This window comes from Myotis lucifugus, unplaced genomic scaffold, assembly GCF_000147115.1.
Source record: "Myotis lucifugus unplaced genomic scaffold, Myoluc2.0 scaffold_114, whole genome shotgun sequence".
In the NCBI taxonomy this organism is placed as follows: domain Eukaryota; kingdom Metazoa; phylum Chordata; class Mammalia; order Chiroptera; family Vespertilionidae; genus Myotis; species Myotis lucifugus.
Genome location: NW_005871162.1, coordinates 3,094,294 through 3,116,900, shown reverse-complemented (window position 1 = coordinate 3,116,900; position 22,607 = coordinate 3,094,294). Strand labels below are relative to the sequence as shown.

General features: G+C 38.9%; 1 protein-coding gene across 4 annotated transcripts in view; it reads left to right on the top strand.

Annotated features, from left to right (window-relative positions):
- Positions 1–54: 54 nt before the first annotated feature.
- The window catches only part of FZD6 (frizzled class receptor 6), a 35,168-nt gene continuing 12,615 nt past the window's right edge, over positions 55–22,607 (top strand). For all 4 annotated transcript variants that reach the window (XR_002830402.1, XM_023757785.1, XM_023757784.1 and 1 more), the window contains exons 1-6: positions 55–208; positions 624–955; positions 14,504–14,700; positions 16,349–17,366; positions 19,724–19,872; positions 21,077–21,502. Coding sequence is in view for 3 of the 4 variants with exons in the window: in XM_023757785.1 (XP_023613553.1) it covers positions 779–955; positions 14,504–14,700; positions 16,349–17,366; positions 19,724–19,872; positions 21,077–21,502 (1,967 nt within the window). In the remaining variant the exon portion in view is untranslated. The remainder of the gene's footprint in view (positions 209–623; positions 956–14,503; positions 14,701–16,348; positions 17,367–19,723; positions 19,873–21,076; positions 21,503–22,607) is intronic.

The window sequence follows — 22,607 nt, the reverse complement described above, 5'->3', positions numbered from 1 at the left end:
GCGGCCATGGGTGAGTCAGCGCCCGGAGCCGCCCTCCCACGGAGGCGCCGTCGCCCTCCGGGGCCAGGTCGGCCTACTTCCCTGTCGGGGGGAACCCCGCTCCCCCGGCTGTCGGTGGGGGTCCTGCAGGTCTCCCCTTTCTCAGACAGGAAGGGATCGGCTCCCCGGAACCCTGCCCCGAGACGGGCCCTTGGAGCCTTGGGAGAAGGTGAAACCCCCTTCGGGCTTCAAGATTGTCCGGGGACCCAGTTCTCTCGTAGTGAGATGTCCAGCGGGGCCCTTGGATTAAAACCCCTTGGACTTCATTGTTGTTCTGTGCGTCCTTTGTAAGGCATCCCGACGCCCCGCGTTACTTTCTTCTCCATCTCACTCGCCCCCCGCGCACCCGTGTTCCCAGCAGCACAGACCGCGTGTGGTCGCGGTTCCTTGGAGAAGCGATTTCCTCCGCGGGTGCTGGTGGCGAGTGTCTGTAAAGGACGGAATTTTCCGTGGTTTTCCCAGTGGTCGGTGCCTTCCTGCCCTCGGGGAGAACCTTCGCTCTGTCTGCACTTGGACGTCGGCATTTGAGTGTATGACAGATGTCCCTGATACTCCCTCTCGTTTTGTTTGTTTTGTTTTTGTAGTAATTGACTCGGAACTCATTTCCAGGAGAGGAGCTGCTTCCAACATGGTCAAATAATGAAGTGAGACATTTGAACGTTTCATCTTCGGACGGAAATCGGAGCACGAGAAGAGCGATGAGCCCCAGCCAGGTGGTGGAAGCAGGGATCTGAAGAGGATGGGAATGGGTACGATGCTGTGGCTCTGCGTTTTCCTGCCCCTCGTGCGAGGCCACAGCCTTTTCACCTGTGAGCCGGTGACGGTCCCCAGGTGCACGAAGATGGCCTACAACATGACGTTTTTCCCCAACCTGATGGGCCATTATGATCAGAGCACTGCTGCTGTGAAAATGGAGGTGGGTCGTTCTTTGTACCTTTATAGGAAAGTAGTTTATTGCTCTGTCCTGGAATAAACTATGACTGTGACTTTTTTTTTTTTAAAGACAATAAGGGATTCTTTCAGTTGTATACAAGTCATAGTTGGAAGAAATCCTTTTGAAGATTTAATTACGCTACAATATATGTTTTGTGTACATTCGTGGCCCTGTTTTGGGGACTTGCTTAAGATGGGGTTCGTTTGATGTAAAGTAGAGTTATGAATGATTTAGAAATGTCTTGCACCCGGCAAATGTTTTGCTTTTCCGAATCAGTTATGGTAGTTCCGCTAATAATGTGAATTCTGAATTTTTCCTAATTCATTGAATATGCAATCTATATTGTCTGGACTACATATATTTTCCTTTTTTTTTTTTACTGTTATTTTTAATTTATTGATTTTAGAGAGAGAGATCGATGTGTTGTTCTACTCACTTATGCATTCATTGGTTGATTCTTGTACGTGCCCTGACTGGTGATTGAACCCGCACCCTTGGTGTATCAGGGCTTAGAGTACATATATTTTCATAGGTAGTTGTAATGTTCACGTGGCGCCGTTTTCTGAAGCAGATCGATAATTGGAAGATTTTGGGGCTGTAGATAGTGTTTTGCTAAAAAAAAGAAAAAGTGGCTTTTTTAAGGCACTGAAATATTCTTTGTAAGATACTTTTTAAAAGAAACCACATGTCAGGGGCGGAGCAGAGTGATGCTAAAGATCGCCTGAGGTGCCTCAGTTCCCTGCCTTTGGCTTAGAGATATGCAGGTTGCTGCGGAGGTGTGGGAAGCAAGAGGTACCTATACAGACAGGGACCTACCCTCCCGTACAGATCTGTTAGGTTGATAAGTCTCATGAAGGAAAGACGACAAATGTTCCTGTAGTTTTTCTCCAGAAAAACTTTCCAAGGATGGTAAGCGCTTCTTTTCCCCTTACATTGTTGCTAAGGGATGAAACCCCTATAATTTTAAAGTAGACACGACTTTAAAAACTGACCAAACTTGATTTTACAGCTTCAAAAGTCTTCCATTGTTGGTTAGTTGAATAGTTGTTGCACTACCTCATTGTAGACTCAGGTCTGAAATAGGAGGGCTGTTAAATACCAACGTCGATGTGCTTTACATGGGCATTACAGGTTGTACTATTGCAGTCTTTCAGTGGTCTTTCCACCAGTGCGAGATGTGATTTTAAACACTGAGCAAATGATGCAGTGAGACTTTCATTGATTAATCAGAACTATTTTGATGGTTTAATCTGATTAAAGTAAAGTGTGTAGTGGGGACACCTTCAAGGAATAGTTGTGTCATTCATTCACAGTTTCTCTGCTGAGAGTACATGTTTTGTAACTCATGCCTTATAAAGTTCTTAAAATTTTTAAAAACCTGGCTCTCTTTCTGTGTAGTAGCTACATACATTTTAAGTTTGAATGCTAACCATCAGCCATATAAATATAGACCATTTAGAATTCCTAAGGGAGAGAAGCATCCTGCTAATAATAATAAATACCTGTAATTCTAAGATAATAAGAATTAGCTTCTGTTCTACACATCCTTTTAAAATCAATTATTTTTGCAGTAAAAAATAGAAAAGTGTTGTTTGTTTGTTTATTTTACTTACCTAGCTTCTTTTCCAGGTAATTTTGTGTCTGGACATTATCAAGAAGGCATGTTTTGTTCTTACTTCCTTTATTTGAGGATATCTTCATTATATAATCTTCCCTTGTGCACTAAGCTTCCTTATAGTCTTTGCTATTAAATTCTATTACACAAATCATACTTCAGTGGGTTTAGGACATAAAAGAAGAAAACCATACAGCATTAACTTAAGCCGACAAAGAAAGGGAAATGGGAAGGCAAACTGTCAACCTGAGTCTGACTTTAAATCCCTATGTATGACTTTTTCGGTCCATGGTACTGTACCTTTCTTATTGCTCATCCTTGTTTGTCCTCAGCCAGTGGCATTCTCTTTTAGTTCCTGTATTGAATTTCCAAAATTCTATAATTTGAAAGTTGTAAGTTAACCGTAGATATCATGCAGAGTTTCTTAACCTCTTTTGTGCTTTTGATCCCCTCTCAGAATAAGAGAAGTTTTAAAATTTAAATAAAATGAGTAGGGTTACAAAGGGAAACAATTATATTGAGATATACTTCTGGTTATAGGCCAGGTTAAGAACAACTGAATCCTTCATTGTGTAGGTGAAGAAACTGAAGCCCAAAGAAGTTATAGTGTTCAAGGTCTGAGCACTATATGACACTGTCTTCTCTGTCAACATGGACCATAATGGCATCTTTAACCTTTTTTTAACCCTTGGTCATAATAAAAAATAAAATATTTTCTAAGATTCAGAATATGATATGTTAATTATTCTTTGCTGCTGCTTTGCAAATTTCATTTAGATAAACATTAAACTGGGAAGCATTTTTTTTAAACCTTTGGCTCTACCTTTCCCCCCCCTCTCATCTGTGTGTTAAATACAAAGTCTTACTAGAATTTTTACCTGTAAACCAATTTTTAAAAATTGATTTTAGCCCTAACCGGTTTGGCTCAGTGGATGGAGCGTCGGCCTGCGGACTGAAGGGTCCTGGGTTCGATTCTGGTCAAGGGCATGTACCTTGGTTGCGGGCACATCCCCAGTGGAGTGTGCAGGAGGCAGCTGATCGATGTTTCTCTCTCATTGATGTTTCTAACTCTCTATACCTCTCCCTTCCTCTCTGTAAAAAATCAATAAAATATATTTTAAAAAAATTGATTTTAGAGAGAGGAAGAGAGAGAGAGAGAGACACCAGTCAGTTGCCTCCTGCATGAGCCCCTATCGGGGATCTAACCCACAATCTGGGCGTATGGCCTGATTGGAAACTGAACCCACCACCTCTTGGTGTAATGGAATGACACTCCAATCAACTGAGTCACACCGATCAGGGCTAGTTAGAATTTTTAGATTAAAAATAAAATCTTTAGCCTTCAGTCACTCCTCTCTGTGGTACTAAAGTGATTTTACTAAAATGTAAATTCACACAATCTACTTTGGGGTTAAATTCCTCACTATTTTCCTGAAGCTGGAGAAATAAAGACCTGACTCTAGTGTGGCTCTTCTTGTCTCCCATCTTGTCCCTTCCATTGTATACTCTCTACTTCAGCCAAACTATCCTATTTGTAGAACTCAAATCCACATTATTCTCGTTCACTTCTGTACCTTTGTACATAGTATTGTATCCACTGCCTCTCTTCACCTGCTCGGTTTCCTCAGATCTGAATTAAAGCAATAGCTGTGCTTAGTGAAGCCTTCTTTCACCTTTCTCCCAAACTTATTTAATCAGCTCACTCTTCACACTCTAATCATGTTTAATACAGGTTGGGGAAGGTAAGGTTACAGTTGTTCATAGGGAAAATAATGCAGTAATTAATAAATAATAATACAAGAATAAACTCTATATTCACAACTGTAAACCTAATTTTGCCCCACCCCATATATACGATTGTTCTCATACTTACCATGCTGTGTTGCAATTATTTAAATGGCTCTCTCACTAGATTGAAGCTTGTTGAGAGTAGAGATGATATTTATTCATTTCTATCCCTAATGCCCAATACAGTGCCTCTGAGCATGGTAGATGCTCAATAAAGCCTGAATAAAGAAAAAGGTGGTGTTTCCTGTTCTAATAAATCAGCAAAGAGAATTTTCCCCCAAATCTTTACCTTCCACCTTTATCTTCTGCAATGTCAAGTAAAACACATTCTAATATTTTTAAGTGGTTTGTGTATCATCCACTTTCAGCCTGAGCCTAGTTCTCATAAAATATATGAATTGACATCTTCTGTATTCTTTCCCATGTTAGCTTGACACATAGGTTTTAGAATTTATTTTAAAAATTTTATTTTTAACCATTTGCATTTATATGGAGTGAAGGAATTCATCTTTTGATTGGACCATTGTATTATAAACTATATGTGTCATGTTTTTTCCCAAACATTGCATTTTAATACTTATTTATAGTCCAGACAACCATTAAGTTATTAACTGCATTTATCTTGACTTTTAAAGTGTTTTATGGCTTTTCTAAAGAATAGATGGGTTTTACACCTCCAGCCCAACTGCCTTTGGTTCCTCCTGGTTCCTGCTGCATTTCCAGTGTTCACTAGGAATCAATATTAGGATGAGGGGCTGAAGAAATATCCGATGTTGGGCTCTCTTAGCTTTCAGGAATTTCATATAATTCTAGAGATCTATCTCACTCCTTTATGCTTCAGTTTTCATTTTGTATGATGGCTATCCTGTTTTATAGACCTTATAGTAGTTATAGTCATTGCAAGTCTGTGATTATATGAGATGGTTTAGAACAGTGGTTCTCAAAGTTTAGTTCATAGACCAGCAACCTGTGAACTTGTTAGAAATGCAAGCTCATGGACCCCATCCCAACCTACTGAATCATGATCTATGAAGATAGAGCCCAAGAAACTGTATTTTTAACAAGCTGTGCAGGTGTTTCTTATGGATGTTAAATTTTGAGATCTACTAGTTTGGAGCAGGGAATGCAAACTTTCCGTAAAGACCCAAATAATAAAAAATATTTTGGCTCTGCAAGCCATACAGTCTCTGTCACAGCTATTCAACTCTGCAACTATAGTAGAAAGCAGCCATAGACAATATGTAAACAAATGAGTGTAGATGTATTTCAGTAAAATTTTATTTACAAAAACAGAGTTTTTTTGGTCCACAGTCTATGGTTTGATGGTTTGCTGAACCCTGTTTTAAAGTACTTAAAAGTACTAGAAAGTACCATAAGGATTATACATGTATAGCATGTATAAATAAACATTATTATGCATTCTTGTTAATATGTTACCTGAGTTATGTGTTATTTACTTTACATATAAATTTTAAGTCAAATTTATCAGAAACAAAAGGCTCTCACTGGGATATCCTGTTTTTTTTAGTTTTATTTCAGAGATTGCTTGAAATCGTTTTTTTCCCCTTATTTTGTTTACTGAAGCTAAATTAATTTGTATTACAAAGAGTTAATTTATAATTCTGAATAGTAACTTGGCTTCTTAAAAAGGATGTTGTACAGTCTAATTCTCCCAGGTGGAAAAACAAATGGCTGCTGGTTTTCCATTGTGTTCCTTTTAGTTTCATATCTAGAGCATTGTTTCTGAAATTGTTAGGTTGATGTCCCTTGAGAGACTGATTTCATCCAAAGAGAGCTGAGGCTGAGCTAGGGAAAATGGAAACAGGAACATTTATTTTTCTTTTTGAATTGCCTTCATTGAGGTCTAGGCAAAAGCAAAGTTATGTATTATGTTTGGAACAGCATGTGGTCATTCCACTTTTGAAAAGTCTAAAGGGAAGTGAGCCAAAGGGGGTAAAAAAACAACCCCTTTCCTTGTCACCTGTTAATATGCACTACTAAAATGTTTCTATGCAGTCCTATATAATAAAAGGCCAGCGACCATAACGGCGTCACGACCAGAATAAACAATCGACCAGTCGTTATGAGGTGCATTGACCACCTCTCAATCCCTCCCCCCAGCCCACAGGCTCTGATTGCCGGATGGCCAACAGGGAACCATGGGGAACCGGGATGGGTGTCGGCGGTGGGGCAGGCCTGGAGACTGGCGAATGGGCAGAAGATGGCCCTGATTGCAGGCTAGGCCTAGGGACCCTACCCGTGCATGATTTTGTGCACCGGGCCTCTAGTCTATGTAATAAAAGCCTAAGCAGCCATAATGGTGGAATGACTGGTTGCTATGATATGCACTGACCACCAGGGGGCAGATGCTCAACATCCCGGACTGCGAGAGGGTGCAGGCCGGGCTGAGGGACACCCCGCCTCCAGGGTGTGAATTTTGTGCACCGGGCCTCTAGTGCAGGGGGAAAAACTGTACACAAACTTACAAAAAAATCTATTTCCATTGGGCAGTGGTTTTTAAGCATTTTCATTTTTCTGCTTGTAGAAGAGTCTAGTGGACCCATTCCTTTCCTCCTTCTCTACTTTTATATCCCCATACACAGGCAAGACAATGTTTAGTGTGACTAACCTATTTATTTTTCAGGGAAGGCTTTCTGAAAATGGTGGTAACTATTCTGAAAGTAAGCTATTGAGTTCTTTAAAATGAAATAGGTATTGAAAAGTCAGTTGTGTGTGTGGTGGCTACTGTTGTGTTTTAAGTGTAGAAACCACAAGCATACTTTCCTCTGTGATATTGTGTTGCAGTAGTACGGAAAGCACATTGACTATTTCTGAGTCTGCAGAATCAGGGTTGGTCTGTATGTAAACAGAGGACGGAATTTCTTCTGGGAGGCTGATAGGCACCAGGTTCCTACAGAGCCATCCCTTGATATTCTGGGTCTAGGACATTGTTAGTTACACCCTCAGGAGAACCTGGCCACAAAGGGACGAGGTTCTTTCAGGCCATGGGGCGGCTGTTGTGTTGTGACTCTTTCCTTTTCTTGAGGTTGTGGCATGTAGATAATGAAGCCTTCTTACTCTCGTTTGTATATTTTTCATGTATTCATTCATTACTGTTTACTGATTGTGTACCTGACTGTGTAGCTTCCCCAGGATTAGTTTTGCTAGATACAAGTTTTAAATGAAAAAATTGACACTTCAGTGGACAGATTTTTTTTTTTTGGTAGTGCCAACCAGTTCCTGTGTATATTTGTCTAATTTCCAAAGAAAAATTACAGCTCTTTTGGGTAAATAATTAAAAATTTGTAATGCTCTCTGCTAAGAAATATTTTAAAAATAGGAACTTTCCAACATGGAAATAATGCAAATTTTTGTTTCTTATTCTCTTGCATTGCAGGCTCCGCTTTGCATTCGTTAAAGAAGCTGACTTGCCTGAGATTGGTCACATTCATGAAAATAAGTGGCAGAGTTTTTACCACTTTATTGTACAGTAGCTCATTGATGTTCTCAAACGATTTACTATCCTTGTAACCACTTCAACAGTATTTGTTCTGTGAGGTGTAAACCTTTAAGGACCCCTTTAGATCCTTAATGAGTCTGTTGTCTACCTAAGGCAAATCCATTATTTTTTCCCCAGTCACTTTCTCTCTATTTTAATTTCCATCACTAGAAATTATCTTTCTTTTTGGTGTCATTTTAAAGTAAGAAATAAGCTTTTAATATTTCTTGAGAGTTACTGTGTATGTCACCATGAGTAGAAAGCATAAATCCTGAAGTGAGAATCAGATGCGTGTAGTCAGTTGGCCTTGTTCACTGGTCAAGTGGCTGCTTCCATGTACCAGTGCGGTTCTCATTCATGCTTCAGAAAAGTGAGGAATGTTTATATATCTTGTGACTTTTGCACTAATGGAGGCAAGGCACAGCCAAGACACCGCTGCAGAACCACTCTGTTTAGGCTTAGTTTTATATATTTTTAAAACATCAAAATATCTTTCTTCTTTTGATCTCTCTATTAGAATTCTAACCCAGCTTTTCTTTCAGGATCTTACATTGCCACAAACCCCAGGCCCGTATTATGGTTCCTTCCGTTATCATGTTATCACAGTATGGGGGAACTAGTTGGTGTGTTTTAAGGTAGTCATTCTAAGAGTATGAGGAATGTGCTCGCACTGCTTTAATTCTGAGCAGGCCACTTGAAGAAGGAATGCTATCTGAGTACACCTGATGTCATGAGTAGATGAGTTAGGTAACACGCCACTCATGAAAGGTAGTTTGGGTTAATTGGTCTAAGTGTCCCATAGTTGTATCCAGTCTGTACCAGGAAGTATTAGCAAAACCAAGGTGGAAGGTCCCTTTTATTTATGTGGGTCAATCTCATTGGCACATGTCTACGGCCTCATCAGCTCTATGTCCTAAATACAGTGGAATCTCAGTTCTTCAACTTAATTTGTTCCGAAAGGCTGTTCAAGAAGTGATATGTTAAAAAACTGAATCATTTTTCCCCATTAGAAATAATATTGAATTAATCTGCTCCAGACCCCCAAATGATTCCCTGCTTTAACCTTTCTCAATTGCTTATGATTATTGTTTCACACCCTTAGCAACATCAACACTCTTGATGACCTCTTTATGTTTTAAAATTGTACTGATTGTCAGTTTTGCTGTACTTGGTAGCCAGATCAGACACATGAACAGCTCTGTTATACTTAGCAACTATTTCTTTTTTAAGTTTTATCGTTGTCCTCACTTTTCTTTTTACTTTGCTGCTATCACTAATCTTTGTAGGACCCACAGGGACTTACTGTGCGTATTTAGTAATAATAAGCAGCAAAGCCCGAACCGGTTTGGTTCAGTGGATAGAGCATCGGCCTGCGGAATGAGGGGTTCCGGGTTCGATTCTGGTCAAGGGCAGGTACCTTGGTTGCGGGCACATCCCCAGTGGGGGGCGTGCAGGAGGCAGCTGATCAATGTTTCTCATCGATGTTTCTAACTCTCTATCCCTGTCCCTTCCTCTCTGTAAAAAATCAATAAAATATATTTTTAAAAAAATAATAAGCAGCAAAAAAACAACGTGAGGTTTAGCGGTAAACTGATTCATACTCACCTGAGAGATGTGGGACTGATCATATAAGTACCAGCATGAGAGGCTTGTCGGGTGGAGAACTGAAGTGTTGTTTGTCAGCCGAGACATTTTTTCAGTGAACAGCTTGGTTGAGAACCGAATTATTCAAGATGGGAGATGGTTAAGAATTGAGGTTTGACTGTATAATGGGCCAGTATAATGTCCTTTCAAACAGTGATATGGTTAGAGCCTCTGACAATGAAACTGAGGCACAGAGCAGGAGAGCTGATGTTCCTCTAAGGCAGTGGTTCTCAACCTTCCTAATGCCGCGACCCTTTAATACAGTTCCTCATGTTGTGACCCAACCATAAAATTATTTTCGTTGCTACTTCATAACTATAATTTTGCTACTGTTATGAATTGTAATGTAAATATCTGATATGCAGAATGTCTTTTCATTGTTACAAACTGAACCTAATGAAAGCATAGTGATGAATCACAAAACAATATGTAATTACATATGTGTTTTCCGATGGTCTTAGGCGACCCCTGTGAAAGGGTCGTTCGACCCCCAAAGGGGTTGCGACCCACAGGTTGAGAACCGCTGCTCTAAGGCATTGCTTCTCAAGCTTTGATGTGCATCAGAATCATCTGAAGGATTTGTTAAAACAGATCCCTGACCCCACCCCCAGAATTCCTGCATCTGGGTGGGATGGAGCATTTGCATTTCTAACAAGTTCCCCAGGTATGCTGCTGCTGCTGCTGCTGCTGCTGCTGCTGCTGCTGCTGCTGGTTCACTGTTTGAGCCTCTGCCCTAAGGCCACTTGGCAAATTGTGCTGCTGCCCCTCCTGGATGAAAGCAAATTGCTTTTGGAGAAAATAGCATTGGTCAGTTTAGAGCTGCGTATGAGGTGCCAGGATTGTACTGATTTGCTACAGTAAAGAGACCAATCTGGAAAAGCACTTTAGCCATTTGATTAAGGTGGCTTACTACCATCTATTAATAACCTATCCAATTGTACTAGAGAATTTAAACGGGCAGGTACTAAGAATTACTGCCCCGAATATGTTTTTGATAGTGTCACCAATCCGCGGAAGTCCCCTGGTCTGCAGTATTGCTCTTGATTTTCTGTCATGTTAGCAGGACTCCTCTAATGGTTTTCACTTGGCCCCTTCTACCATGATAATATTTATCCAGATAGCAACTGTGCTGTTGCTAAACACAGTATTTGAAGTATACATCCATGGACTTAGGAAATTACAGTGGGTTGGTTTTGGGGTCCCAATGAGCCCCTGTCAAAAGCCTATTTATCATCTAACATCCAAAAAACTCCGTTTCTGAAACTGGCACATTGGATCTAGAATTAACATACCCTTAGCCGTGTAACTTAGCCCCCTCTAAAATTGTGGTCTTTCCTCCTGAACCCATCACGTTCAGAAGCAACACAAATGAATAATAGTGTCTTGTAAGGAATATATAATTCTTTTTTCCAGATTCCATCTTGATTTGACCCTTCCAGGACAACCTGGGGTAGAACTGTACTGTACTTACAAGTTGAGACATTGAAGCGTGGTGGAGATGGGGTAGGAGGCTGTTTATGTCCTTCTTGCAAAGTCCATCTTTCAGATGCCTCAGCAGACGTGGAATTAGGGTCTGCTGTGATGGCTTTGGGTTCAGAGCACCGCGAGTATTCTGAACCTTGTCATGTATCCCCGCTTCAGTTCTCAGGGCCCCTCTGTTTCCTTATCACAGTACCACTAGGTTTATGTGAAAAGGAAATACATTTAACTGATACAATTTGGCAACCTGCAGGATCAAACTCCATTTGGTTTTCAACTTCTTAAGCATTAAGTCCTTTTAATCCTTGTGCTTCACTCTACACCTCCAGCCAAGACTTCGGATTGCCAGTTTGTCACTCTCTTCCTCAGCCAAGCAGTGCCACTAGCGCACTCAGGCCGTAGTCCTTGAAAGTTCATGCTCTTCACTCAGCCTTGCCTTCCCTGGGCACAGCATTCTTAGATGTTGTTGGAATCTGTAGGATTACAAGGCTAACTCAATCAGGTTTTTCTAGTATATACCATGGGCTGTCAGATTTCCATCTCTAAATACTGACAGAATATTCACTGCTTTTAGTCTCAGTTTAAGTCTAGAAAACCAGTTCCATTCCTCTTACTGAGATCACATATATAATTGCTGTACCAGTCTATCTTGGTTGCAAACAATAGAAACCAACTTTGACTAACGTAAGCAGAAAATGAACGAATATTGGATAGCTTGTCAAATCAATGGCGAGGCTGAAGAACCAGGTTCAGAATATAGGGAGGAGCGAAGGGAACCAGGACACAGCTAGGATCATGTCCCAGGACCAGTCCCAATGTCAATGCCATTGTCCCTCGACACTTATTTTGACATTGTGGGCATTATTGCCTCCCCACTGCAGTTGCCTCAAATAATCTGTTCTTTTGTACAATCCTCTCCCAAAATATCACAATACCTGGAGCATCCAAATGGCCAAGCTGGTTCTGTTGTCAGATTGCTCCCTACATCATCCCTCCTTAAGCTTCTGTAGCATCCCACCTACTTTGGGATTCCCCAAAACAGGACTGCTGGGCAGGCAGAAGTGATAGATGTTCCCTCTAGAGCTCAGTACAAGACAGAGTTACCTACCAAGGAGAACATGTCTTTGAGGTACCTACAGTTGTTTTGAAATTTAAGTCCAGCCCTGTTGCTCAATGCTTGGTTACCGTCTTCATAAACGTTTTGAGCCACAGAGTGTCCTTAGAGATCATCTAGTGGTTTTCGCTCTCATATCACTAATGGATGCTCAGAGACTCAAAGACAGAAAATTATCTTCCAAAGGTGGCACTGGAAATTAATGGCAGAGCTGTAACCAGAATGACAATGCTGGCATCATTTCCAGTTAAGGGTTACATAAAATGCTCCACTTATTGTGGTTCTCATTGTCTATCATAGTTTGGCTCTGGCTATTTTTCAGGTGGAGGTATCAGTGGTCTTCTTAATTGCCCTCTTCTTTGTCCCTGCTGCTACTAATAGTTAACTACCACAGATTTCTTCCAGGGACTCACCATTCCCTTAAAGGAGCCTATAACTTATTTCTCTGAGCATTAAAACTATAATTAACAGGACTATTTTAGTTATTATTGAATGGTAGAATCTCAAAAGCATTGTTGATAATTGTCCATCTCTTTCCTCCACTTTGTCTTCTAATCCTTCCATAGAGTTCTTTATTTTAGCCATCTTATTATTTTAATTTTCCATAGCATCCTATTCTTTTTAATGAATGCAATAGCTTCTCATTTAACATTAACATTTTTGTTTATTTTGTGGTTTATTTTGTTTTGTTTTCTTCTGTCCCCCGCATAATCTGTTCCTTCCAAATTTCCCTTTATCTGCCTGCTTGTTTTGGTCTCTGTCTCTCATAAGGTTTTACTCAAATGCCTGATGATTCTTGGCTGCCCGTTTAAATTTGTGTGCATTGAAATCTCCATGTGCAATAATGGGGCTCGTTACTGGTGGGCTTCAATAGTAAGGTGAGGTCAAACTTTTTCATGGTCACTATCTAGAGGTTTTTTCCTCTTGTCCAAGACTGTTGAGTTTTTTTCAAAGATCGGGGATGGTGGTATTTGCCTGTCTGCCAACCTTTTGGAAACAGGAAAGGAAAAGGATGAGGGCTTCATGTTTCCCTAGTCTTTTAGTCAGTTCAACCTCTTTTCACCTGTGCTGTATCTCTGCCCAGATCTGTGCCAGGTAGCTCAAGTCTAAGAACATCTGTAGCTCCATTTCTCCTGGAAATAATCCTGATAGATTTTACTGGGCATCTGACTGTTGGATGGGTGTGGGGGGATAACAGAGAGAGGAACTGATTTATAAACAGCCCTCAGTTTTTACCTTTTATGCTACTTGGTGCCTGGAAGAACTGAGACCCTCTGTTTCTTAAGGGCAAAATCAGTTCATTCTCATGTGAGTCCCTCCACTCGTACTTCGTAATCCACCCCCATGTCTGATTAAGTCACCTCACACTCTTCTAATAGCTTTCTGTCACTCAAAGTTTTGGGACTTTCTTTTTAGATGTTTCTTTTCTTTGGAAAACTCAAATACATTAATGTAGCATCTCCTGTTCACTTAATGGATTAGTATCTTTATTTTCTTTATTGTCATTTTACTGAGGGAACAAGGGAAGAACGATAAACACATATGGTCAATATACCATGTTTATCCAGGACCCATCCCTATGCCCTAAAGCGTAATCATCACAATAACTAACATTTGTTGAATGCTTATGTTTATTAATGTAGTAGTCACAACAATCTTATGAGACAGTTACTATTATTATTGCCATTTTACAAATGAAGAAACTAAAACACAAAAGTTAAGTAACTTGCCCAAGATACACAGCCAGTAAGTGGGGACCTAGGATTCACACTCAGCTGTGAGACTCCAGAGTTACTTCCTGCTTAAAATTCTCCAATAATATTTCATTCCTTTATTTTAAAATCCAAACAACTTAGCATGCCATTCGTGCCCCCTATGATAGGTCCAGAATACTTCTCCAGTCTCATCTCACTCTTTAGTCTGCCCTTGATTCCATCTCTTTGACCTTCTTCTGTTACTGTCACCCTGAACTTCTTGCCCTGAGTGCACCATGTTCTGGTGAGCCTCACATCTTTTTCATGCTGTTCCCTCTGTCCCCAAATTGCTTTATTCTCCAGAATACTCAGTCAGTGTTAGGGTATTTCTGCATATATTATAAATTGAATGTTTGTATAATTTATTTCACCTAACAATTCATGCTTTTGATTTGCTTTGATTTAGCACATCTTCTTAAAAATGTATTAATTGAATAAAATATATTACAATGTGTCTGAAGGTTCCTAAGTCTAACAGACTAAACAAAATGATCTCAAAACTTGATTGTATTGAGAGTGATATTTAAATATTCTTTGGGATTATAAGTGAAAATGTATATACTTTAAACAGTAAATGAACTAATTTCTCCATTTGTTATTAAAAATTTTTCTAATCTTATCTTGTTTTTCTTAATAGCACTTTCTTCCTCTTGCAAATCTGAATTGTTCACCAAATGTTGAAACTTTCCTTTGCAAAGCTTTTGTACCAACCTGCACAGACCAAATTCATGTGGATCCACCTTGTCGTAAATTTTGTGAAAAAGTATATTCTGATTGCAAAAACTTAATTGACACTTTTGGGATCCAGTGGCCTGAGGAACTTAAATGTGACAGGTAAATTATGTTTTCAACCGAAAACAACTAATGATAATGATATTTTAATATTGGTGTTAGCTTTCCAGAATGTTAGTGACAGGCTTTCGTTATTTAATTCAACAAATATTTATTACATCTTAACATATACCAGGCACTGTGGTGATAAGTGTCACGGACACAATGGTGAGAAAAAAATAGACTTGGTTCTTATTCTCAGGGAACTTACCATGGGGTGGAAGGAATGGAGAGTAATCAAATAATTATACAAGAAATGCAAATTTATAATTATGCTTAGATATAACAAAAGTGAGGTACATAGTTCTTTGAGAACATGTAATAGTGCCTTTGACCTTACCTGGGGGAAATGAACCTCATTATCAAGTCACTGACCTTTTTGCACATTAGTCTTTATTAATTATTTTTGTTCCCTTTTCTCTGGACAATGGTAGCTTGTAATTTGAAATATTGTACTGATACAATGAGAACTCATATAATAAATCTGGGAAGGAAGCTTTCTGTTTATCTGTGAACTGAAGAAACTTTTGGAACTCATACATTTCTGCTAAATTCATAATTATTTTCAAGAACAATTGAGTAATACGGTTGCCCTTGAACAACTCAGGGGTTGGGGTTGCTGACCTCCCATGCAGTCGAAAATCCGTGTATAACTTTTGACTCCCCAAAAACTTAACTACTAATAGCCTACTGTTGACCAGAAGTCTTACCAATAACATAAACAGTTAACAGGTGTTTTGTATGTTATATGTATTATATACTGTATTCTTACAATAAAGTAAGCTAGACAAAAGGTGTTAAGAAAATCATAAGGAAGAGAAAATACACTTAAACTATTTATTGAAAAAAACCCCTGCATATAAGTTGACCCATGCAGTTCAAACCCATATTGTTAAGGGTCAACTGTATATAATAAAGTTGAAGATGCTCATCTAGGAAATCTTTCACAGAGACTTTTACACCAACAAGGAATCATTTACGAAAATACTGATTGTGACACACAAATACTTCCGTGTGTCACTCAGGTATGCCTGTACAAGGGATGCAAACTGCCAAACCAAAAAAAAAAATGGCAACGTGAGTTAAGCTGGTCCTCAGCCTGCCTCTTGGGGATCGTCCTGCCCTCCTTTAATAACTTAAAGGTCACTTGCACTTTAACACCAGTCCAGGAAAGGACCTTATTTCAGCCATCACCTTACTTAGGTGGTTTATCTACTTTGCTTGTGGGCATTAGATAATAAAAATTTATTTGTCCAAGACTTATATTTTATATGCTTATAAACAGACAAGCCTGTACTTTTTATTTTTTTCTAGAGAGTACCAAGCAAGATAATTTTTTTCTTAAATATTTAGTCTTGAGAGCAGACATTATTTTTAAATTATTAATTGATTGTTTTCCAAGTAAGGGAATTTGTATGTTCATTTGCCTTGTATTTAATATATGTTAGTTTGTTAGGGCCTCATTAACAACCACAAACTTTTAGTCAATTTCAAAACTTTCTGCCCAACTAACCTGTAATCCTATAGGTTTGTGTGTCTTCCCATCAATTATGAATGGATAAGGAACTATTTTATAATTGGAAAGCATAGCATTAAAATAGTGGCTCAATAAAAATTTTGACTATATATTTAATTTTTATAATTTTTACAGATTACAGTATTGTGATGAGACTTTTCCTGTAACACTTGATCCACACACAGAGATTCTTGGTCGTCAGAAGAAAACAGAACAAGTCCAAAGAGACATTGGAATATGGTGTCCAAGGCATCTTAAGACTTCTGGGGGACAAGGCTATAAATTCCTGGGAATTGACCAGTGTGCACCTCCGTGCCCCAACATGTATTTTAAAAGCGAAGAGCTAGAGTTTGCAAAAAGCTTTATCGGAATAGTTTCAATATTTTGTCTGTGTGCAACTCTGTTCACATTCCTTACTTTTTTAATTGATGTTAAAAGATTCAGATACCCAGAGAGACCAATTATATATTACTCTGTCTGTTACAGCATTGTGTCTCTTATGTATTTTATTGGATTCTTGCTAGGCAATAGCACAGCCTGCAATAAAGCAGATGAGAAGCTAGAAGTTGGTGAGACGGTAGTTCTAGGCTCTCAAAATAAGGCTTGCACCATCGTGTTTATGTTTTTGTATTTTTTCACAATGGCCGGCACTGTGTGGTGGGTGATTCTTACCATTACTTGGTTCTTGGCTGCAGGAAGAAAATGGAGTTGTGAAGCCATTGAACAAAAAGCAGTGTGGTTTCATGCTGTTGCCTGGGGAACACCAGGTTTTCTGACTGTTATGCTTCTTGCAATGAATAAGGTTGAGGGAGACAACATTAGTGGAGTTTGCTTTGTTGGCCTTTATGACCTGGATGCTTCTCGCTACTTTGTACTCTTGCCACTGTGCCTTTGTGTGTTTGTCGGGCTGTCTCTGCTCTTAGCTGGGATCATTTCCTTAAATCACGTTCGACAAGTGATACAGCATGATGGCCGTAACCAAGAAAAACTAAAGAAATTTATGATTCGAATTGGAGTCTTCAGTGGCCTGTATCTCGTGCCATTGGTGACACTTCTTGGATGTTACGTCTATGAGCAAGTGAACAGGATTACCTGGGAGATAACTTGGGTCTCTGACCATTGTCGTCAGTACCATATCCCATGTCCTTATCAGGTAAAAGCTATCATTTGTATTGTTTCATGATTTAATTTTAGCATAGAAATGTTTCCTGGAAATATACTTGAATTAATTATGAGCATAAATTAAAATTTCAGGTGAGAAATCCAGTAGACATAGGATTGATTTCCTCTACATCAGTTGAAATTGGGACAAGTGTCTTAAGGTTTTTCAGTTTGTTATGATAATAAAGTGTCTCCTTTTGCTGTTCTTTTAGAAATTACATAGGGTTGCGAAGGCAGATTAATAGAAATGAAGAAAAGACTCAGAATAGCAGGTCTTGGGAAAAAAAGAGAAGTAACTTCTGAATTGGGAGTTGTTTTAAATTCTTTAGTTAATAGGGGAAAATTTTATTTGGGTATATTTAATTTGATTGGGTTATCTTACATCAGTTGAAATTGGGATAAGTGTCTTAAGGTTTTTCAGTTTGTTATGATAATAAAGTGTCTCCTTTTGCTGTACTTTTAGAAATTACATAGGGTTGCGAAGGCAGATTAATAGAAATGAAGAAAAGACTCAGAACAACAGGTCTTGGGGAAAAAAGAGAAGTAACTTCTGAATTGGGAGTTGTTTTAAATTCTTTAGTTAATAGGAGAAAATTTTATTTGGGTATATTTAATTTGATTGGGTTATCTTATACTTTTTTGCAGACTATTTGCTTATAGAAACAAAACTTGATTTTTGCCTAAACCATACTGTCATTTCTTAACTGACAGTACAGTTAAGAAATGACAAAAGTACAGTTGAAATGAAATGTATTTCATATGCTCCTGATGTTTATTAGTATAAAGGTGGAGTTAAGATTAAAGAAGTAAATTTCTGAAAATAGGAAAAAATTTAAATCATTTTAGTTGAGGTTTTTAATGAAAAAATTTTGTTTTAAATAGATTTTATACATTTTTCTTGAACATTTATACCTGGTAATATATGTTATATTAATTATGAGTACTATCATCATAGTGTATCAAATCAAGCAATGTGTGGGCTGATTAATAAAAGAGAAACGTGCAAATTGACAGTAACTTTACTACGGCCCCAAGCCACACCCACCAGCCAATCAGAGCGACTATATGCAAATTAACCCAACCAAGATGGCGGCTGGCAGCCACGGAGCTGGAGCAAGCAGGAGGCTTGCTTGCTCCAGCGATGGAGGAAGCCAAGCTTCCCGCCTGTCCTGGCCAGCTGTGGCCTCCGCTAAAGGCAACAAGCTTTCAATTGTAGAAGATAAATAAATCCCAGATACCTGCTTCCAGCCAGCCTCCACTGGGAGCTTGGGTGGCTGGGGGCCGTGGCCAGCCTGCAAACAGCCATCAGCCCCTCACCCAGGCTGGCCAGGCACCCCAGCGGGACCCCCACCCTGATCTGGGACACCTTCAGGGCAAGCCAGCCAGCCTCCACCCATGCACCAGACATATAATAAAAGGGTAATATGCAAATTGACCCTAACAGCTGAACGACTGGGAATGACTGGTCACTATGACACACACTGACCACCAGGGGGCAGACGCTCAATGCAGGAGCTGCCCCCTGGTGGTCAGTGCCCCCCCTAGGGGGAGCTCTGCTCAGCCTCAAGCCAGGCTGACAGCTGCCAGCACAGCAGTGATGGCAGGAGCCTCTCCTGCCTCCTCAGCAGCGCTAAGGATGTCTGACTGCAGCTTAGGCCTGGTCCCCGCTGGCAAGTGGACATCCCCCAAGGCTCCTGGGCTGCCAGAGGGATGTCTGACTGCCAGCTTAGGCCCGATCCCCCGGGAAGCAGGCCTAAGCCAGCAGGTGGACATCCACCGAGGGGTCCCAGACTGTGAGAGGGCACAGGCCGGGCTGAGGGAACCCCTCCCCCCCCCGAGTGCACAAATTTTTGTGCACCAGGCCTCTAATTTTACACAATAATTTATATCCTAGAAAGTTACTACATTTTAACATAGTGGAACTTATTTAAATACTGATGGGTGGAAATAATAGTTTTACTTGCCTTAAACATACTGTCCACAGCCTGTTATCAGTAGGCTGTTTTTACTATATATTTAATAAGGGAGCTATGTCTTAAAGTTATCCTGACACAGTAAATGTTTTCTATATTCTCAGAATTTTTGGCAAACTAGGAGGAAAATACAATTATTAAATACTACCAAAAAAAGTTTAAAATCTATGATTTTTAAAAATTATGTTTTATGTAAAGAAAGAAACTATAAAGTACTAGAAGATACACTTAAAACACTTTATTATGTAAATTATTTATAAAATAGTAAATATTTTATAAAAATCAGACAAGATTTATATTTTTTGTTCATTTTACATTGACTATATAGACTTAAAATGTATCACTGAAATTTTTATTATTCACCATTTTTTTACAGGCAAAAGCAGAAACTCGACCAGAATTGGCTTTATTTATGATAAAATACTTGATGACATTAATTGTTGGCATCTCTGCTGTCTTCTGGGTTGGAAGCAAAAAGACATGCACAGAATGGGCTGGGTTTTTTAAACGTAATCGCAAGAGAGAGTAAGAACCTATTGAATTATCTGACACTATCTTAAAAATAAATAGCTCAAATACCAGGGAACTATTTAAATCATCATTGCACTGGAACTTTATTATATCAGTTGTTTCAAGTTTGGAAATCTTCATGGAGAGAGATGCTTTCCTCTAGCATTCATTATAATAGGCTGACATGTGCTATTCTGTTGAAATATGAATGAAAGATTTATAAAATGTGCGTTTTCTTTCCATGGCTTATAATATATTATTACTACTTTCATTGGATTCATTATTTTGGGGATAGCACTTTTAATAATTTTATCCTTTTTTATCAATGATAAAATATTAAATGGGATCAAGTATATGTAAGGAAATCTATAAAGTATGATTCGGATGTGATGTATTATGGTTATTATTTACCTTTAAATTTTATTACACATAGTGTTGACTTAAAATTTCACTTATTTACCTTGCCTAAGATGGTAAAAATTCAAACTTAAGGAATATTCTATAACAATATATAGATTTACATTTCTGAGTGAATAGTTCACTTCAGTTATTTATGTACATTGTATACTATGTATTATCAATAGTGTACAAGAGAGTTTTTTAAACCATACCCTGTTGGTTTAATTAATGAACTTTTTTGTGGTAAAAATTTAAGAACTGTAGACTCTTTCACAAATAAGTTTTTGAAATCTGAAGAACTGCACTTAACTGGACTTTAAATTTTTTGCACTATTATTATATGTCTTTTTCATATTTATATACCCACACTAACTTCAGTATAACTTGCTAACTTTAATGTTAGAAAGAAAACAGTTGAATTTAAGCAAAGACCACTAATCATATTCTGTGTCCTCTCTCTTCTGGTTTACTTTATCATTTGATATATTTACATATGATACACATACAGTTAGGCCTCTACTTTAGGCTGGTTTGTGTTTCCTTGCCCTCATTCTTTGATGTTGCCTATTTAATTCCTTACCAGTCTACTATGTATACTGACAAAGGCAACTAACAGGGTATGCATAAAAGATTTCACATCATGGCAGTCCACTTACTACTATATCTTATAGTAGTTATGATCCCATATTTTGTAAGTAATATAAATCTTATATAATTTTAACTGTACTGAATAAGGACTTTTAGCACCGCTATGTGATATGCTTTATGGCTTCTACTATAATGCTTACCATTTTTAAGTAAATCCTCTCTTTTCTTACAGTCCAATCAGTGAAAGTCGAAGAGTACTGCAGGAGTCATGTGAGTTTTTCTTAAAGCACAATTCTAAAGTTAAACACAAAAAGCACTACAAACCAAGTTCACATAAGCTGAAGGTCATTTCCAAATCCATGGGAACCAGCACAGGAACTTCAGCAAATCATGGCACTTCTGCAGTAGCAATCGCTAACCACGATTACTTAGGACAAGAAACTTTGACAGAAATTCAAACCTCTCCAGAAACATCAGTGAGGGAAGTGAGAGAAGACGGAGTGAACACCCCCAAACCAAGAGAACAGGACTGTGGGGAACCTGCCTCCCCAGCAGTATCCAGCTCCAAACTCTGTGGGGAACAGGCTGACAGGAAAGGCCGGGCAGGCAACGGGAACGACAAGAGCAGTGTCTCTGAAAGTGCACAGAGTGAAGGAAGGTGAGCTTTGCTTCTGTTATCTGAAGTCATGACTGTTTTGAATACGGCATTATACATTTTTTATTAAAGGGTAACATGTTTGGAAAGAAGCATTCTACGAGATGACATGTTTATACACTAATCCAAGGAAGTTTGGATTTAAGAAGTTGTAGTTCAGCCTATGAATATTCTATTTTGTAGTTTAAGTCTTAGCTTGGAGAAGGGCCTTCATGGATGTTGTTCAAGTAGAACAGTCACGTTCATTTCTCTGGTAATTGTTAAGAGTTGCATGTATATTTAGGTAAATGTTATGATTTATCAGAAATATAGGCTAAGTTTATTAAGGTTGTTCTATATTTTAGTTGAAATTCCAGTTTGGTCTTGGGAAGAGGTGAGTGTAACTTCCACGTACTCCGTCATACCATCTTCAGGCTAAGTTTTCATTAGTACTGCTGTATGGTAGTGTCTAAAAGGTATTTGCCAGTTTAGAGTTGCCAGGGGTGGGGAACCTTTTTTCTGCCAAGGGCCATTGGATATTTATAACATCATTAGGGGGCCATACAAAATTATCCACTTAAAAATTAGGCTGCTATATTTGGTCAAACATTTAATTAACACCCCTAATGCCTTGGCAGGGCCAGACCAAATGATTTTGCGGGCTTTATACCGCTCTCCAGCTGGATGTTCCCTATCCCTGGTAGACAAAGATGATTATAAGATGTTTTTATTTGCTGAGCATGAAAGGATATTGACATTATCTTTAATGGAATTTTCCATATAGTCATAGGTGATCCAAACACAGCTATACATGAAATTAGCCAGAATGCTGACAACTACTTGAAGATCTCAAGGTTGTCTTACCTCACCCTTCCAAGCTAGGCTAAATGCACCTTCTCTGTGTTGCTGTAACAGCTTTTGCATCCCTGTATTGTAATTAGATACATGTTTTCATCCTCCACTAGATTTGTAAACTCCTTAAAAGGCAGAGCTGAGGTCTTACCGTTGTATTCCCAACTGCTTACATAGTCTGACCCATAGTGGAAAATCAATAAAATGTTTGCTAATCTGAGGGCAGGAAGCCTGTCTTATTAATTGCATTCCCCAGGAGACACCATGCTCACCCCAT